The 21018-nt window shown below is 34.9% G+C and overlaps 1 protein-coding gene across 1 annotated transcript in view; it reads left to right on the plus strand.

Annotated features, from left to right (window-relative positions):
- The window catches only part of CSMD3 (CUB and Sushi multiple domains 3), a 1469335-nt gene that overhangs the window by 986136 nt on the left and 462181 nt on the right, over positions 1-21018 (plus strand). The window contains exons 20-22 of the mRNA XM_061439111.1: positions 1489-1605; positions 7477-7692; positions 9921-10109. Coding sequence (XP_061295095.1) covers positions 1489-1605; positions 7477-7692; positions 9921-10109 — 522 coding nt within the window. The remainder of the gene's footprint in view (positions 1-1488; positions 1606-7476; positions 7693-9920; positions 10110-21018) is intronic.

Consider the following 21018-nt stretch of genomic DNA (forward strand, 5'->3'; position numbering starts at 1 on the left):
ACCATAGCCTTGAATAGATGAAACTTTGTTGGCAAAGTATTGTCTCTGCTTTTGAATATGCTATCTATCTTGGTCATAACTTTCCTTCCAAAGAGTAAGCGTCTTAATTTCATGGCTGCAGTCACCATCTGCACTGATTTTGGAGCCCAGAAAAATAAAGTCTAACACTGTTTCCGCTGTTTCCCTGTCTACTTCCCATGAAGTGATGGGACCGGATGCCATGATCTTCGTTTTCTGAATGTTGAGCTTTAAGCCAACTTTTTCACTCTCCACTTTCACCTTCATCAAGAGGTTTTTTAGTTCCTCTTCATTTTCTGCCATAAGGGTGGTGTCATCTGCATATCTGAGGTTATTGATATTTTTCCCGGTAATCTTGATTCCAGCTTGTGTTTCTTCCAGCCCAGTGTTTCTCATGATGTACTCAGCATATAAGTTAAATAAACAGGGTGACTATATACAGCTTTGACGGACTCCTTGTCCTGTTTGGAACCAGTCTGTTGTTCCATGTCCAATTCTAACTGTTGCTTCCTGACCTGCATACAAATTTCTCAAGAGGCACGTCAGGTGGTCTGGTATCCCCATCTCTTTCAGAATTTTCCATAGTTTACTGTGATCCACACAGTCAAAGGCTTTGGCATAGTCAATAAAGCACTCCAGTGTTCTTGCCTGGAGTTTCCCAGGGACGGGGAAGCCTGGTGGGCTGCTGTCTATGGGTCGCACAGAGTCGGACAAGACTGAAGTGACTTAGCAGCAGTAGCATCTAGGTTTCCTTTAGTTTTAATGCTGATAAAATTATCTGGTCTATTGTAACCACTGGTGTTAGAAGGCATTGTTAACTGTGATTTAGTCTACAGTAAATAAACATTGAATCAAAATTTAATTTCTTTTACTTCAGTTCATAAATATTTATTTTTATTATCTTGGAGTATTTACTAAAAACTATCCTCTCAGAAAACTCTTTTTATTCCTTATGTTTCCTAGAGAAATGCACAAGTTCAGAAACAGCTTTCTAAATTTCAGTTTACTCCACTATTTCAAAAGGAATTCTGTGAAGAATGACACCTATCCCTTTAGGAATCTAAAATATAAATAATTTTGTATAATTAACAAACTGTTTTCTTAAAGCTTAGTAAAAGAGCAACTGCTAAACAATTAATTACTCATGTTTAATTTATAACTGATTTATGCAAATGTTGCTTATAATTAGAAATATATAAGTATGTACTTTAAATGCAAATATGAAAGGTTGAGCTAAATTCTTTGGGGGCTGGTATTAATTCTCAGATACAATTATATACCTTTTTCTTCTCTAGTGTTTCAAAGGATGAAATGAATTTCTAGTATTGGAAGAGGTCTTTACACACTCCTGTTATTTCCAGGAAGTAACTTAAGCAAAGATAATCAGACTCCTTCTATTTCAAGAGAGATTTGTTCAGCCTTTGCCTCTCTTAACAGTGATCATATGACTATATTTCTTTGTATTTTCAGCATTATGTGGAGGAGATGTTAGAGGGCCTAGTGGAACAATCTTATCACCTGGTTACCCAGAATTTTATCCAAATTCTCTGAATTGTACATGGACTGTTGATGTAACCCATGGAAAAGGTAATTTGTCTCATGCAATGATAATGGGCTATCTTCTTAATTTTCATTGCATATATTTTTATTTCATTGTCCTTTACAATGTCATTTTGCATGAGCAAAAACAGATCAGTACTAAAATATGCTAATATAAAATTCAATTTGAATAACTGCAGCAGAGGATTATATTTACTTTTCTGTAGTATTATAACATACATGCTCATATGATTTTTTTTCAGAATGGTAATATATATATATATATTAAACTAATGTAATTTGAAATTTTCATAACAATAAAATCTCAAATAGGATGTCTTTTGTCTCTGGCAGAGTGTTAAGAAGTTGATTTCAAAAATTCAAAGGGAAATAGATATTCTGAAGTACTGAACTGATTGTAAAGTAAACAGTACATGTTTATATACACTTGTTTTAAAATGGTTTATTTATTATAAATAAATATAATATAAAGAAATATAAATAAAATGGTTATTTATTATAACCATATACCCTATATAAATGTATAACTGTCCTAGAAATATTTGTCTCAAATTTTCTGTCAGAACTGCAGTTGGATCTCACGCAGTTGAGTGAAAGTAAAAAATTGCGCTGTGCTTATAGTAGAGCTTAATAAATGTCCTTTGAACAAATAAAGAAAGCCCTTGTAGTACTAAATGTGATTTATTCATGCAATACAACCAAAATATTCAATGAATATTAGCAATATAAATGGTTTAAGATAATAGCTTGACAGTGGGAAAATGGGCATTCTAAATATCAAAACAAAAATGGATGAAAATTATTTACCTGAAAGTATCTATATGCTATTATTTTAAAAAATAATTTATTCATGTTAAAAACTACTTATTCTTATTGGTTTTTACTATTACATTGTACATGGGCTTCCTGGTAGCTCAGCTGGTAAAGAATCCATGTGCAATGCATGAGACTCCAGTTTGATTTAGAGAAGGGATAGGCTACCCAATATTCTTGGGCTTCCCTGGTGGCTCAGTCAGTAAAGATCTGCCTGCAATGAGGGATGCTTAGGTTCGATCCCTGGGTTCAGAAGATCCCCTGGAGGAGGGCATGGCAACCCACTCCAATATTCTTGCTTGGAGAATCCTCATGGACAAAGGAGCCTGGCAGGCTACATTCCATGGAGTCACAAAGAGTTGGATATAACTGAGCAACAGCACACACATTACATTGTACTTATTGGCTTTATTATCAAAGATCTAAAAATTAAAAAACCCAAATCCTAGCAATGAGAAGGTGATGTTACAGTTTTAAAAATTAAAGCTTTATTTAAAACATTTGAATCCACTGTGGTTTTTACACGATGTGTTATTTTATTTTTTAATTTTATTAGAATAGAGCTACTTTACAATGTTGTGTTAGTTTCTGCTGTTCAATGAGGTGAACAGTTATACATATACATATATACTACATATAAGATCTTTTTTTAGATTTTCTTCTCGTTTGGTTCACCACAGATTCTTGAGTTGAGTTCCATGTGCTAAACAGCAGGTTCTAATTAGTCATCTATTTTATACATGGTTTATGTATGTCAATCCCATCTCCCAATTTGTCCCACTCCTCCTTCCCCCACCATTGGTAACCATGTGTGTTATCTACATTTGCAACTCTATTTCCACTTTGCCAATAAATGAAAACCATTTCCACTTTGGCAATAAATGAAAATAGAAAACCATTTTTCTAGATTCCACATAAAGAGATATACAGTATTTGTTGTTTTTCTTACTTCACTTTATATGACCATGCACAATGCTTTTTATACTTCTGTTCAACTATGTGAGATATATCTGCAGTTCTGATAGAATATTTGAGACACAGATGGTTAGCCTTTATTGAAATTATACATCCTTTCATTAATGGTGAAGGTAATATAAGGATGGTTCTTTTAATGAAAATTAAATATTATTGAGAAAAAAATGCTGTTAAAATGAGTATTCTGGTATTTACTGCAGGAATGAAGTGGAAGACTTCACAAACTGTCATTTTTGTTGTTCTCCATAATAGAAGACTATTTGTTGGAAGTTAACCAAAGCATCCTATTATCCCACTGTGTAGCAGATTAATGGAGTTTAAAATAAGCTTGCTTATATTATACAAGAAAATGGAGGGCTACATACTGCTTGCTGTGTAAACAGAGGTTTAATTAACACTTGAGGTTTTGCACCTTCAGACGTTGCAAGTGTTAATTAAATCTGTATTTACATGGCATGAAATGCAGATTATGTGCTTTTCTTGGAAGAGCCAACAACATTTGTTCGAAGTACAACTGTTCCAAAGTGTAGTCAAAGTTTTGTGAAGGATAATCTCTTAAAGTTAGGAGAAATTATCAAGATAATGTAGTTAAACTTCTCACCCAGTCCATATACACACACATTGACACACAAATGCACATCAGTATTGCACCCTGAAGGTCAAAATTCATGATAACTATAACTATAAGCTAGATATTAATAATATTTTTACTTCAAGCCCAAGTTTTTCATATATTTACATAGCAAAAATTACCTTAATAGGACTTTTTGAGTTATCACTTTTATGGGACGGTACTATGATGTTGTAACCACTTACTTTTTCTCACTATTCTTCATACCCACTGCCCTATTAAGATTGTATGTCTTTGCCTGTCTACTTCTACTTCCTGAAATGTCCACCCAAGGGTTGCTCTTCCACAAAGAGCTGTTCACTTTTGAAGGTCATTGCCTTCAGAAGCATCTGCTAGTCCCTCTGACAACCTACCTCTTAAGTTTATGCTCTGATATTGACTCATATTAATTACTTTCATAGCACTTAGCAAAATGTTTGAACGTTTAGTTTATGTATCTTTTTCCCTTAGATAGACTATGTTATTTATAATCTCATTTTTTATATTCTATAATGCTTATAATATAGTAGGTTCTTAGTATCATTTTATTATTTAGATTAATTGCCTTTCATTAAAAGGTCTTTTGTCTAAAAACACAGATTTTATTGCTTAAAACATAATATGATAAACAGAAGCTTCATTTTTTTAAAGTAGTTGACTAGGGCAGAGTGACAGGAAAACAACTGACTTTCAGGTTGAAGAAGTAAACAATAAATGATAGCTAAGAGTTGCTGAGCACTTCCTCTGTGAAAGCACTGTGCCAAGTCATCCCTTATATTGTCTCATTTAAACTTTAGGACAACTCTATTTAGAATCCATTTTCCCAGATGTCCGAGAAAGTGCGTCTCAGAAAGGCTATGCATGTAATACATGACAGTGGGCTCATTAGCACCACTACCTAACAGAATTTTAAATTTTCCCATGTATTAATTTCAGTACACATAAGAACAAGCACATTTTTCTAAGAAAAACATGCAGGCTGATAGACTGATTTTTTTTTTCTTTTTTGTTCATTTGCTCTTCTGACTGGTTTTCTTATTTTTAGTCTCTGACCAAAATCTAATTCACTTTATCTGAACTTCCACTCATGTTAATTTGTAAATTTAGATATCAGTTAATCTAGATGGCAAAGTATCTTCTCCTTGCTACATTGCCATTTTCATTTACATCTGTCTAGTATCAAATGCCACATTTATATTGAAGAACTTTTGAGACACTGACTTTCTGGACCCAGTCCTAAAAAGGGCTCATTGTGGAGTGAGAAAAAAAAGATGTGTTATATTTTGAAAAAAAGTATCATTGTATATTTCAAGTATTTTCCAAGTTGAAATCACTGGCCTATTATGCAATAATAACTTATCATTACTTATATTTTCAGTTTATTTTTTGGTCTCATTTTATTTCACTTTTTGCTTTTATAACAAACAAGTGATAAATAAGGAGTTTGGGATTAACATATACAATAAAATAGTTAAACAACAAGGGCTTACTGTATAGCAAAGGGAACTATTTTCAGCATCTTATAATAATCTATACTGGAAAATAATATGAAAAAGAATACACACACACACACATATCTGAATCACTTTGCTGTATACCTGAAACTAACTAACACAACTTTGTAGATCAACCATACTTCAATTTTTTAAAAAAGCAATGAAGACTCCAAAACTATCCATCATTTGGAACTATAAAGTTGATAAATAGCATTAAGAATGTTATTTTATCATTACCCACTAACATATGTTACTGAGTTTTTGATGAAGCTTTTGGAGATTCTTCTAGATCAAATAAGAAAATTTATTAAGCACTTCAAAAGAAAGATCAATGTGATATCTTCCTTTATTTCATTTGGTACTTAAATACAGCATCCCAGGTGGCTCAGTGGTAAAGAAATCTGCCTGCTAATGCAGGAGACACAGATGTGGGTTTGATCCATGGGTCGGGAAGTCCCCTGAAGGAGGACATGGAAACCCACTCTAGTATTCTAGCTTGGAAAACCCCATGTCAGAGGGGTCTGGCGGGCTACAATCCATAGAGTTACAAATAGTCGGACACAGCTGAGCAACTGAGCACACACATATGCATATCTTACAAACAGTATAGAGTGTGTGTGTGTGTGTGTGTGTGTGTGTGTGTAATTGTTAGGTTATTACATGCATTTGAGTGTCATTAAACAGTCACATAAGACACAATGCAATGACCGTATTCACCAGGACAGAACAAATGAAAAAATAAAAATAAAAATTTAAACGTTCAAATATTGATGAAGATACAGATCAATTGGATTTGTTGATGAAAATGTAAATTGGCATAGCCACTTTGTGAAACAATATTAAGGCTGAACTATATATATATATATATATATATTAATTTCCCATGAGCCAGTAATTCTACTCCTAGGTATCGATCCAACAGAAATAAGCAATTATGTTCTTCAAAAGACATACTTGAATGCTCCTAGCAGCATTTTCTGCATTCAAGCTAAAATGTCAATTATCTAAATAACCATCAACTTTTGAACAGACAAATGTGTTGTGTTCACAAAATGAAATGGATCTCTAAAACAACTTAAAATCACACACAAAAGTAGAGAGAAATCTCACACACTTAGTGGTAAGAGAAAGAAACTCAGGGGCTTTCCAGGAGGCTCAGTGGTAAAAAATCCATCTGCAATGCAGGAGATGTGGGTTTGATCCCTGGGTCAGAAAGATCCCCTGGAGGAGGAAATGGCAGCCCACTCCAGTATTCTTATCTGAAATACTATGCACAGAGGAGCCTGGCGGGTTACAGTACCTGGGGTGGCAACGAGTTGGACATGACTTCGAGACTGATCACGCATTCTAAAGAACTCATACCAAAAAGAGTATACCCTATATGAATCCATTATATAAACTACAAAGAGTTGCTAAGCACTTTAACATGAGTGGAAGTTCAGATAAAGTGAATTGGATTTTGGTCAGAGACTAAAAATAAGAAATAGAAGAGCAAATGAACAAAAAAAGAAAAAAAAATCAGTTTATCAGTCTGCATGTTTTTCTTAGAAAAATGTACTTGTTCTGATATGTACTGAAATTAATACATGGGAAAATTTAAAATTCTGTTAGGTATTAACAGAGTAGTCGATCCTATTAGAAGTTGAATGAGTGGTTACTTTTCCCAAAACACTTCTATTTAAATAAAGGGTATATAAGTTTTCCTTGAAATTTTCAGAAAATGCATGTAATTTCTTTTTAGACAGTAATTTTAAAATTTTATTTCCAAGCAGTTTCCAAGACATGACTCATTATAAACCTTATAGAGAAGCGAAAAGAAACAAGCAAACAGAAAAACTCAAAAGAAAGATATAATAATTATACTATATATTCAGAATATTTTATACCAGTGCCTTTCATTTTCACAAAAATCTGTTATAAGAGTCCTGATTTTTGTTAGTTTGGTAACTCTGTGTGTTTTACTAATATACTTTATGAGTCTAATTTTCCTCTTTTCCTTATTAGGTGTACAGTTCAACTTCCACACCTTTCATTTGGAAGACCATCATGACTACTTACTGATCACAGAGAATGGCAGTTTTACCCAACCACTGGCACGCTTGACTGGTTCAGAACTTCCTTCAACAATCAATGCTGGTCTCTATGGAAATTTCAGGGCTCAGTTGCGCTTCATTTCTGATTTCTCAATATCATATGAAGGATTCAATATTACATTCTCTGGTAAGAAAATATGTTTTAAAACCAGAGTTTTAAAAGTGAAAATAGCTTATGCATGATCAAACAGAGAGAGAAAATGAGACAAAAAAGGGTGAAAGCAAAAAAAGCTATCTGCCAACAAATTTTAAGGAAAGTTTGAAATGCCTTGAAGATTGACTATAGTAATATATTAAAGGGGACCTTAAAACAGTAGCAAAAAAGAAATTAATTCACAAAAATTTACTAGAAATACAATAAATACATTTCTTTAACTTATATTCCTGTAGAATTCTGAGAGGAAAACTTGCTAAAAATGTCAAGTGAACTTAAAATGGAAGCCCATACATATATGTAAAGGTTTACTTAGTCCATTAATGAAATGTGAATTAAACCAGTGATATTCTAGTTTTGTATTTCTGGGAAAAGTCATTGTTTGCAGGCCAAGATTAATATATTCATTTAGAACTAGATGATCTAGAAGCAAGTTAATTCTATTATCCTTTTTATTCTAGAATAACCTCTATAGGCAATATTATATCTATAGACAATATTATAACTTGGATTATAAGGGAAGAAAATTATAAGACAAAACTGAACAAAGAAATATTCTTGTTAGTGCTACTTTTTAGCTAAATGGAATAGTGAAAGAGAATACAGAAACAATAAGTAAATCTTATGCCAACTTGCTAATATTAAATTTACAATATTGCAATTTATACATAATTATATTAATAATATATATTACAAATATATAAATAAAATAATAAATACTGACTTTGTTCTTCAATTGTTATTCCAGTATTTGCATGGAGATATTTGCCTACTAAAATAAGTTATTTCATAGAGAAGAACAAATGAGCATAATCAGTTTTAACCTAGAATGTTATTAAAATAATAGCTCATCAACATGAAGCAATCCCTTTGTTCTCCACTACAGTTAGGTACTAAGTGTGTGTTCTGGGAATGTTTTTAGATAAGCTACTTCTTCTTAAGACTCTATATAAATTATATTATGGTTAATTTAATTTAGTCTGTCCTACCCTGAAGAGTGTTTAAAGGTTTATTTTCATGATGTTCATTCATTGCTTGAGGAAATTCTCTTGTATAAATCTGTAATATACAATTTTAAGTTTGTGGGCAGTCAGTCTTACATAAATTCTTGCTTCTGAAGTCACGTATTTTTCAGAATATGGATTAATAGAATTCCTCATATACTATAGGCACAAGAGTCTTTGTCATTTAGACTAAAACCATTAAGTAAATGTCATTTCAAAATGTAAATGATTTCATTCCAAATGATATTTTTGCATTTGAAAATATTACTCTATCATGTCATTATTTTAAATCAAAAATCTAAATAAAACAAAACGTTTCTAATAGAGAATAAAAAATACAAGATAAATATCTACATTTCCAATGTATCATTCACAAGGTGACACTTTCTCATCTTTATTTAATTACACATAAGAGTATTTATTATATTATTAGGTCTTTCACAGTTCAATTCAGTTCAGTTCAGTCACTCAGTCATGACTGACTCTTTGCAACCTCATAGACTGCAGCACGCCAGGCTTCCCTGTCCATCACCAGCTCCCGGAGCTTGCTCAAACTCATGTCCATTGAGTTGGTGATGCCATCCAACCATCTCATTCTCTGTCATCCCCTTCTCCTTCTACTTCAATCTTTCTTTTCAATGCTCCTTCCACCTTTCTCAGCATCAGGGTCTTTTCCAATGAGTCTGTTCTTCTCATCAGGTGACCAAAGTATTAGAGTTTCAGCTTCAGCTTCAGTTTTTCCAATGAATATCAGGACTGGTTTCCTTTAGGACTGACTGGTTTGATCTTGCAGGTCTTTCACAAAAGAAGAAAATTATGTGTGCCATTACCCATAATTATATCTATGTGTGCTCAGTTGCCTCAGTCTTGTCTGACTCTGGGACCCTATGGACTGTAGCCCACCAGGCTCCTCAGTTCATGGGCTTTCCCAGGCAAGAATACTGAAGTGAGTTTCCATGCCTTCCTCCAGGGGATCTTCCCGACCCAGAGATATAACCCACTTCCCTGTATATCCTGCATTGCAGGAGGATTATTCACCCTTGAGCCATGGGGGGAAGCCCGCAGTTATACTTATAAGCACTTTTAAAATGTATGGCTAGCCCTGAAAGCAACCAGTTTACAAAATGTAGAAGTATACCCTCAAAATCACTACTGTTTTTTGTTTGTTTGTTTGTTTTCCTCTTCATCCAATTACAGAGTATAATCTGGAACCTTGTGAAGATCCTGGAATTCCTCAATATGGTAACCGAATTGGGTTCACCTTTGGGGTTGGTGACACTCTGACCTTCTCATGCTCATCAGGTTATCGTCTGGAAGGGACATCAGAGATCATCTGTCTTGGTGGTGGCCGACGAGTGTGGAGTGCACCTCTGCCAAGGTGTGTGGGTACGTGGTCAGCTGCTTTCATTTGCTTGTATGTGTAGTCACTGTCCATGGAGTTGCATGATTATACACCCTTTTTAAAAAATATGTAATCTGTTGAATTTCTTCATTTATTTCATATTAATTATTTCAATTTTTTTTTTTTTTTACTTGGCAATCTGGTAAAACACAATTATCTTCTCAACTGCTCCATTCAGCCTACCATGCTTCTAAATTTGTCTTCGGATCATGGGAATAAGGAACGAAGAGATGGTTAGAGAGACAGATAATAGATAGATAATAGAATCATATTTTGAAAGCTCACAGACAATTGCATTTCTGCATTCTATTAATAGATGTTTTTTCATGATTTCTGACAATATTTGATAACTTAGAATTAACACCTATGAAAGGATTACAAGGGAAAATAGTAGAGAATTTGAGTTATCAAGGCAAGTATTGCCTCAATATATACAATCTACAGAATAATCTATTATGATAGATGAATTCCGATGGGAATTCATGTTGTGAAATAAAGAATAGCAATAATTAAAGTATTGAAAATTTGAAGCACCATCTCAACCTTTGGAAATGAATATTTTGACTGATAGAAAAAAAAAATATCTGTAGAGAAATGAAGGACTTTTCACTAGGACTTAAAATCATTTTCTATTTATACAGGAAATAAACAAGAATTTCTTTAGGTGATCACCCATTCAGTGGTTATCAGTACTCATTTTTATAATAGAACAAGATACAAGTGATTTTGCTATTTCAAAAAGCTCTTAAAACTCTCAAATGTATTTAACTTGAATTTAATTATAAATTTGTGGGTCACAGTTGTTTGTAAGTTATACTACAAAATCAGGTGAATTTGTAGAGCTTTGATCTGTGGTTTAAGACTTTATCCTTTTTTTACTTATTTTAATGGAGGCAAATTCCCTCTAGATTAAAAAATTAATGAAGAAGAGGATTCCTTCTGTGACTTATTCCATACATTGCTCACTGTATGGAATGTTGTGGGAATCCTGTGAATCCTTAAATCTAGTAAAACAAAATTGATATTTCAGGTTAATATGGGTCTGAAGGTTTTTATAGTGCTGAGATTGTTTTCATAGCCCCTAAGTGTTATATAACAGAGAAGCTGATATTTAACAGATGAAATGTCTTTACTCCCAAAACATCTTTTCCAGGGAGATATATAGAGTTTAGTCTTTCTGGTTTTGTTTCTATGTTTGTTTTTGTTGTTGTTGCTGATTTTGTTTGTTTGTTTGTTTTACTGTTTCCAGATTTGGAATTCTCCTCTGTATCTGAATTGTGCCTGTTTCCATTTTCATTTGGTGTGAATATTTTCAAAGGTCAATTAATGAAAACCTTGGGAATAGGGTGTTTGGCTTTATATTCTGGTCATTTGATACTGGGTTAATTCACTTTTCTAAACTTTGTTTTTCTCATCAGCAAAATGGTTGCAACATTATGTTAATGTTAGTTATGAGGGTTAAAAAAGATCAGCCATGCTAGTAGACACCCAATACAATTACTGGAATATTGGAGGAGTTCAGAGTTTAGATGTTGAGAATGTTTAGATGTTGAGAACTTATTATATTGAGAATAATCTGCAATGTTAGTTTATTTGAACAAATTTTATTTCTTCTTAGATTCTTTGTAGTTTTCATGTAATATATCTCTAAAGTCAACAAGCCACCAGAAAAGCCCTTCTCTAGTGCATATTTGCTTAAAAACATCACTTAGTCCTCAGTATCGCCAGCCTCATAGAAAGCTTATGTTATAGACAGGGGCCTAGTTATGAGTAAGTTATATTCCAAAAATTTCCTTCTACTTTGGTTATTTGGAATCTAGGTAGTTTTGCCTTGGCACGGGGTTGCAAACAGGGACATTCTCAGAACAAACAAGAAGTGATTATAAATTTTGTATCAAGTGTAAAACTAATACTAACATTTACTAAAAAGACTTATGTATACCTAGGTTACATAAGACTGTCCCTGATTCTGAACAGTAAGGCAACTGATAAAGCAGTTTTTGGAAACTTGCTTTTCATTTATATTTTACTTTAATTTTGATTCTATATTTACACTATAAATTTGTTAGCGTCTTTCTGTTTCTGTGGGTAGAATTTGATGAAAGGTATCTTAATTCTAGATGTTAGAAGAATAATAAATAGTATTTTCATTTAAGGAATTTCTGGAATAACCTCTTCATTTATGTTTCAAGGTAATATTTTTAAAAAATAACAAACAATAACACCATAATATTGTCTATACAGTCTGTAAAGCATTATTTCATGTAGTGTCCCATTCCTGAAATCAGCCTATACTTTGAAAGTAGCTTTGAGTTCAGTATCTCAGTCGTGTCTGATGAAACGCAGCACGCCAGGCCTCCCTGTCCATCACCAACTCCCGGAGTTCATCCAAACTCTTGTCCATCGAGTCGGTGATGCCATCCAGCCATCTCATCCTCTGTTGTCCCCTTCTCCTCCTGCCGCCAATCCCTCCCAGCATCAGAGTCTTTTCCAATGAGTCAACTCTTCGCATGAGGTGGCCTAAGTATTGGAGTTTCAGCCTCAGCATCGTTCCTTCCAATGAACACCCAGGACTGGTCTCCTTAAGGATGGACTGGTTGGATCTCCTTGCAGTCCAAGGGACTTGCAAGAGTCTTCTCCTGCACCACAGTTCAAAAGCATCAATTCTTCAGTGCTCAGCTTTCTTCACAGTCCAACTCTCACATCCATACATAAACACTGGAAAAAACATAGCCTTGACTAGATGGAATGAACTTTGTTGGCAAAGTAATATCTCTGTTTTTTAAATATGCTATCTAGGTTGGTCATAACTTTCCTTCCAAGGAGTAAGCGTCTTTTAATTTCATGGCTACAATCACCATCTGCAGTGATTTTGGAGCCCCCCAAAATAAAGTCTGACACTATTTCCCCATCTATTTCCCATGAAGTGATGGGGCCAGATGCCATGATCTTCGTTTTCTGAATGTTGAGCTTTAGGCCAACTTTTTCACTCTCCTCTTTCACTTTCATCAAGAGGCTTTTTAATTCCTCTTCACTTTCTGCCTTAAGGGTGATGTCATCTGTATATCTGAGGTTACTGATATTTCTCCTGGCAATCTTGATTCCAGCTTGTGCTTCTTCCAGCCCAGCGTTTCTCATGATGTACACTACATATAAGTTAAATAAGTAGGGTGACAATGTACAGCCTTGGCGTACTCCTTTTCCTATTTGGAACCAGTCTGTTGTTCCATGTCCGGTTCTAACTGTTGCTTCCTAACCTGCATATAGGTTTCTCAGGAGGCAGGTCAAGTGGTCTGGTATTCCCATATATTGAAGAATATTCCACAGTTTATTGTGATCCATACAGTCAAAGCCTTTGGCATAGTCAATAAAGCAGAAATAGGTGTTTTTTCTGGAATTCCCTTGCTTTTTTGATGATCCAGCAGATGTTGGCAATTTGATCTCTGGTTCCTCTGCCTTTTCTAAAACCAGCTTGAACATCTGGAAGTTCACAGTTCATGTATTGCTGAAGCCTGGCTTGGAGAATTTTGAGCATTACTTTACTAGCATGTGAGATGAGTGCAATTGTGCAGTAGTTTGAGCATTTTTTGGCATTGCCTTTCTTTGGGATTGGAATGAAAACTGACCTTTTCCAGTCCTGTGGCCACTGCTGAGTTTTCCAAATTTGCTGGTATATTGAGTGCAGCACTTTCACAGCATCATCTTTCAGGATTTGAAAGAGCTCAACTGGAATTCCATCACCTCCTCTAACTTTGTTCATAGTGATGCTTTCTAAGGCCCACTTGACTTCACATTCCAGAAAAGTAGCTTTAGCATAATAATATTATCAGTGAAACTATTAAAAGCTCAAGATTGCACACAAACTCATGGTCAGAATCATGTCTGTCACAAGTTCTTAGGTCCAGAGTTATGCTCCATTTACAACAGCCCACTGCTGTCTTTGACTGGAGGCTTCAGTAAAGTTGAGAGGAAATCTGGTCTTAACTATAATTGATATATGGCTTCAGAAAACTCCTTAGGCTATCCTCTATTTTAATTGGAAGAAACCTCTTCTACTGTGAACCATTTATTGAGGTTACTTAAGTGCAGGGAAATATTTAATTTTACATTATTTTTTTTGAAGTATAGTAGATATCAGTTTAGTTCAGTTGCTCAGTCATGTCCGACTCTTTGCAACCCCATGAACTGCAACACTCCAGGCCTCCCTGTCCATCACCAACTCCCAGAGTTCACTTAGACTCACGTCCATCGAGTCGGTGACTCCATCCAGCCATCTCATCCTCTGTCGTCCCCTTCTCCTCCTGCCCCCAATCCCTCCCAGCATCAGAGTCTTTTCCAATGAGTCAACTCTTCGCATGAGGTGGCCAAAGTACTGGAGTTTCAGCTTTAGCATCATTCCTTCCAAAGAACACCCAGGGCTGATCTCCTTTAGAATGGACTGGTTGGATCTCCTTGCAGTCCAAGGGACTCTCAAGAGTCTTCTCCAACACCACAGTTCAAAAGCATCAGTTCTTCGGCACTCAGCTTTCTTCACAGTCCAACTCTCACATCCATACATGACTACTGAAGAAACCCTCCCTTGACTAGACTGACCTTTGTTGGCAAAGTAATGTCTCTGCTTTTGAATATGCTATCTTGGTCGGTCATAACTTTCCTTCCAAGGAGTAAGCATCTTTTAATTTCATGGCTGCAATCACCATCTGCGGTTGATTTTGGAGCCCCCCAAAATAAAAAAGTCTGACACTGTTTCCCCATCTATTTCCCATAAAGTGATGGGACCAGATGCCATGACCTTCGTTTTCTGAATGTTGAACTTTAAGCCAACTTTTCACTCTCCTCTTTCACTTTCATCAAGAGGCTTTTTAGTTCCTCTTCACTTTCTGCCATAAGGGTGGTGTCAGCTGCATATCTGAGGTTATTGGTATTTCTCCCGGCAGTCTTGATTCCAGCTTGTGCTTCTTCCAGCCCAGCGTTTCTCATGATGTACTCTGCATATAAATTAAATAAGCAGAGTGACAATATACAGCCTTGGCGTACTCCTTTTCCTATTTGGAACCAGTCTGTTGGTCCATGCCCAGTTCTAACTGTTGCTTCCTAACTTGCATATAGGTTTCTCAAGAGGCAGGTCAGGTGGTCTGGTATTCCCATCTCTTTCAGAATTGTCCACAGTTTATTGTGATCCACACAGTCAAAGGCTTTGGCATAGTCAATAAAGCAGAAATAGATGTTTTTCTGGAACTCTCTTGCTTTTTTGATGATCCAGCGGATGTTGGCAATTTGATCTCTGGTTCCTCTGCCTTTTCTAAAACCAGCTTGAGCATCTGGAAATTCACGGTTCATTTATTGCTGAAGCCTGGTACGATCTTATATTTGTCTGAGGTGTACAACACAGTGATTCAGCATTTATATCCATTTTGGATTGATTACCACGGTAAGTCTAGTAACCATCTGCCACCATACAGAGTTACTGCAATATTCCTTATGCTGTTCACTACATCCCTGTGACTTATTTATTTTATAATTGGAAATTTGTACCTCTTAAACCCTTTCACTTATGTTGTTGAACCCCCACTCCCTCACCTCTGGCAGCCACCAATTTTTTCTTTGTATGTATGAGTCTGTTTCTGTTTCAATTTGTTTGTTTTGTTGTTTAGATTCTACATATAAGGGACATCATATAGTCATTGTCCTTTTCTCTTTTGACTTATTTCATTTACCTTAATATCCATACTATCCCAAGCACATGGAAATTTGTAGAGGCAGGAAAATAATCTTGATAGAACTTGAGATCATAACACTCACCATCGAGTGGGTGTTACAGGGATTCTTCTCCCTAAAGAGTAGTGTCTGTTGCAGGCACATAGTTTATATTTATGTTTCATTCTTTCCTAAGTTATGTGATCTTTGAAAAGTTGTTCACATCTCTTTCCTGCCAAGTTTTCTCAAATATGATGTTTTCTAAAATATTATAATTACATCCATGCTGCAAGATAGTTTATAGCTCTAAGAAATAAAAGACGTGTAAATCACCTAATGTATCACTCAACAAGTGACACTTGCTCAACTAACCTCATCCCTTTTCCTTGTGCCTACAACTATCTCCACCACCTAATAGTCAGTTCTCCTAAGGGCCATGATAACTGATAGCAGTGAAGAGTAATTTTCACCACCAAGCAGGAGAGGAAAGAGAAGGAAAGGAGAAGATTAAAAAGTTTTACTATGCTATGATCAGCTGAGTACTTCGCACACATAATCCTATTTACTACTTGGTGATCAAGATGATCCTATTTACTACTTAGTAATCAAGATCAATTTTAACTTTTAAAGAAATATATATCTATACTTATGTTTTCCATTTTGAAAAAAGTAAAAATAACTAACATGTAAAATGATATTTCAGTGGATATATTTTACATTAAGTGATTATCCTGGTGATCCACGTTTCTGTGAAAATGGTCACATATTTTAACCAAATATCTAAAAGCAAAAAAAGAAAGAAAAGTGTAAACAAATGTCATTACTTTGAAAATAAGAAACAGTGACTTGTTTTTGGTCAAAAAATATTTGATTTAAAAAAAAAAAATTTGATTTCCCTTTCTTAAATACACATTACAAAAAAAGCAAGAAACAAACAAACAAAAAACCTGGTAGTTCCCTTGTCATCTTTCGAGATAAAAAAACAAAACAAAAAAAACTTACATGTCTTCATTTAGCTTCCCAACATTCCAGGAACCATGCCAGGTCATGTTGCAATGTTTGGACCTAATGGAAGTATTTTGTTTTGGAAAGTAAATTAGCAAGTTAAATATTAATAATGTTTCTTTAGGCAAGAATCCACATATTTTAAGAAGTCCATAAATTTGAAAGTTATTTTAAAGACATTAATTCATTCATCCTTATAGTTTATTTAACACAGCAACTTCTATTTCTAATTTTATGAATCATTAATTTTTTATCTGACCTTGGAGAAGTAGCATGTTGCCTAGATCATGAGTGAAATGAGAAAAATGATAACTCCACATTACACATCTACATAGGTTTCTCACTCTTCAGAACTTTTAGATGATATATACTGATGGTTACTTATTATTTAGTTTTAAAATGAATTTTAAAAATATGGGAAACAAAGTGAAGCATTTGTGGGGATTCTCTGTACTATTATTATAACTTCTTTTAAATCTAAAATAATTCTAAAATGAAAATTTTATTTAAAATTCAGAACAAGAAAGGATCAATTGCACTTGAAAAGACAGTTCATTTTTAATCAAATTCTTTTTATTTCATCTCAACTTCTGAACTCTCTTGTATCTCAGATACCTGCTTCCTATGTCAGATATGACTGATTTATTGGTAGTTGGCATTGTAGAAATATAGTGTTGTAGAAAGCATATTAAGATTAAGATATTTCACCAGCTCTCAGACATTACCAGTAATTAGTTGGATGATTTTAAGCAAATATCTTAATTTTATGTGCTTCTCTTTTCTGGAAAGAATAATGCCAATATGAGTTATACTCAACACAAACATCTCTTATAAAGAGAACAAAAATAATTTGATAAATTATGTATACAAATGTATATATTTTTCTTATATAATTATGATTAGGTGTATTTTCTTGATTTGGCAATATAAAAAAATCTATATTATTACCTTATAGTTTGGTGCTTTATATTTTTTTAAAGATTTTCTTGCTTGCAACCTTGTGAAGTAAGCAGAGGAGATATTATTCCCACTTGACAGCTGAGAAAATGTTGTTACAGAAACATTATAAGTAATTAGTGGAAGGTTATACCAAAAACACAGAAACCAAGTCTCAAACTTTTTAGATCAGTGTTGTAGTTGAAACCTTTTACCTAAGATTGGGACTTGAACCCATGTGCAGGGACTCAAATCCTGCCAAAACCTTACTTTGAACTTGAACCCATGTGGCTGGGACTTGAACTTTGCCAAAACCCTGCCTGGGATTGAACCCACACTGTGGGTACTGGAACCCTGCCAAAAATCCCTCAATTTGGGATTCTAACCCACATGGCCAGGACTCAAACTCAGCCAAAACCCAGTTTGAGACTTGAACCGCAATCTTAAACATCCAATGTCTGGACTTACTGAGACTCAGGTTCTTTGATCTCAGCACAGAAGGAATTCAAACTGAGAAACAAGAAGTAGATTTATTAATATAGGATGCCTGTAAGAGATGCAGGGAGCTCTGCCCTGAAGACTCAGTGGGCTATAATTTATAAAGGAAAGAAAAGGAGGCGAAAAGACTGCCTTCTTCAGGTAGATATAGATGCAGAAGTAAGGCATGCATCATTAGCTCCTCCTTGATATTAGTCAGGAAAGTGTCTGACCCTAGGAGGTCAAACTAGGATTATCATGTTTGTAAAAGGTGGGCCTTCCGTCTAGTAACCTGAGGCATATTTTGTGGTTTTGTTTATGATTTTATAATTAAGGGGCTTCCCTGGTGGCTCAGATGGTAAAGCATCCACACACAATGTGGGAGACCAGGGTTCAATCCCTGGGTTGGGAAGATCCCCTGGAAATGGCAGCCCACTCCAGTATTTTTGCCTGGAGAATCCCATGGACAGAGGAACCTGGTGGGCTATAGTCCATGGGGTCGCAAAGAGTCAGACACAACTGAGTGACTTCACTTCACTTATAATTAAGCAAGCCTGCTTCATTGAATAATGTTCCAGTAGCTTTCTTGAGCTATTATTGACTTATAAAGGCCTCCCAAAGTTTCTTAGTTTTCCTTCTTTATGTGTAGTCCCCTATTGACACTTCTACAACTGCTTGTAACTATCCTATTCTATCCCATTCATGGTGTTCCAGGTGGCATTTCTTTATTACCTTACTTATTATATATATGTATACAGAAGCTTTTCTACTATGCTTGATAAAGGCTTGAGAAAGAACATCAAAAAAAAAAAAAAAAAGAAGAGGTGGAGTAATTGGAAAACGTAAATTAAATGAAATGAGAGCACTGAATATGAAATATAAAAAGTGAAACAGAATAGATAAAAGATCATCATATAGTCCAGTTGTTTTTCAACATGGCTGCTTATTAGAATATTACCTTATTTATTTATCCACTATTTTGAAAGACTACCATTTATTTTTCTTAATGGAATAGACCATGGGTGAGTAAACATTTTTTTCTATGAAGTGCTAGATAGTAGACATTTCAGTCTTTGTGGCCCACACAGTTTCAATCACAGCTATTTAATTCTGACATTGTATCGTGAAAGAAACAATAAATAATACATAAATGAATAAATGTGTTTGTATTCCTATAAACCTTCATCTACAAAGATAACAGACTGGATGTAGCCCTCAGGTCATAGCTTGTGATTTCTGCAGCAGATTTACCAAGTTTAAAGTTACTAGTCATTCATCCCTAAGGGAAGAAGGAAAGATCCTTTTCCCATTCTCTATTTTTTTCATCACAGGTTCTGTTTATTAAAGGAGCATATCGTTTACTTAATTCTAGGAGATTTCTCTTGTTTTTACAGAAAGAGTATTAGGATTGTATATGTTTGTATGTATCTGTGTATGAACGTGAAAGTCACTCAGTTGAGTCTGACTCTTTGCGACCTCATGGACTATACAGTACATGGAATTCTCCAGGCCAGAATACTGGAGTGGGTAGCCTTTCCCTTCTCCAGGGGATCTTCCCAACCCAAGACTTGAACCCAGGTCTCCTGTACTGCAGGCAGATTCTTTACTAGCTGAGCCATAAGGGAAACCCAAGAATACTGGAGTGGGTAGCATCAGTGTGTATGAACACTGATGCAATTTATGGGTAATTTAATTCATAACCATCTCCAGATCCTTTCATATACCCAGATCTCTTCTGAGTACCAAGCCTGTATTCCCACTGGCACATCGGGCTGGTCCACATGGATGGCCTCCCATGGAAACACTGCTTCACATTCCAAAACAACTCATTATCTCCTCCACCAAATCAACTCTTCCTTCTGCACTGCTTAGTTCAGATATGGTATCATTCTCATTCAACCATACAAGCTAGAAATTGTGTTATATTTTACTTTTTCCTCTCTCTTTCTACCCATACTAGAAGTCACTGAGACCTACTACCAAGAGCTATTGTTCAAATTTACCACCATTTCCATTCTCATTACCCTTATTTTCATCTAGCTCTCATTAATTCTCATAAAAATGAACATAATAGCACTATAATAATAATGTGTGGTAGGCACTGTGTTAATATATATATATATATAGTCAGAAGAGTGTGTACTTTGCTCAGTTCTGTCTTGACGCAACAAAGATTTGAAATGGCGGACCAGTGTTACAACTCGGTTACAGCTCAGAGTTTTACTTGGCAAACAAAGGATAGTACACTTTGAGGTGTGAGGGCAGATGGGCCCCAAAGGAGATGCCTCAACCCATCTCGGCTCCCTGTTTTTATATGTTTTGTCTCCTCCCCCTTCACCTGCCCTTGTAAATCAGGGCTAACCAAGAAGGGGGTGTGTTTGTTTTACCTGAGGTTCTCACTCCCAGTCTGCAGATTTTCTTTTGTTCCGTTTTCATGGGATTTTCCCTTTGTATTTTAGCCACCACCATTTTGGACTCCTTTTTCCTATTCTAACTACCCAATATGAGACAGTATTATTATCCCATTTTAAAAGCTAGCCAGATTAATTATTTAACTTGGTAAAAAGCTTGAAATCAACTCCTTCTGATTACAGCTTATGTTTTAGCAATTGCATGTATAATCCTACTATAACCTTTCTTCTTTTCTAGCTGGACTTCCTGTTTTCAAATTTCCCTTATCTAATTATCTTCAATTGCATTACTAGTGATATTCACTTTTATTGATGAGTAAAAAGTTACCACTAATTTTGCAGTTTAAAACAGCATATTTACTTTCTC

Source organism: Bos javanicus, chromosome 14 (genome assembly GCF_032452875.1).
Source record: "Bos javanicus breed banteng chromosome 14, ARS-OSU_banteng_1.0, whole genome shotgun sequence".
Taxonomy (NCBI): Eukaryota; Metazoa; Chordata; class Mammalia; order Artiodactyla; family Bovidae; genus Bos; species Bos javanicus.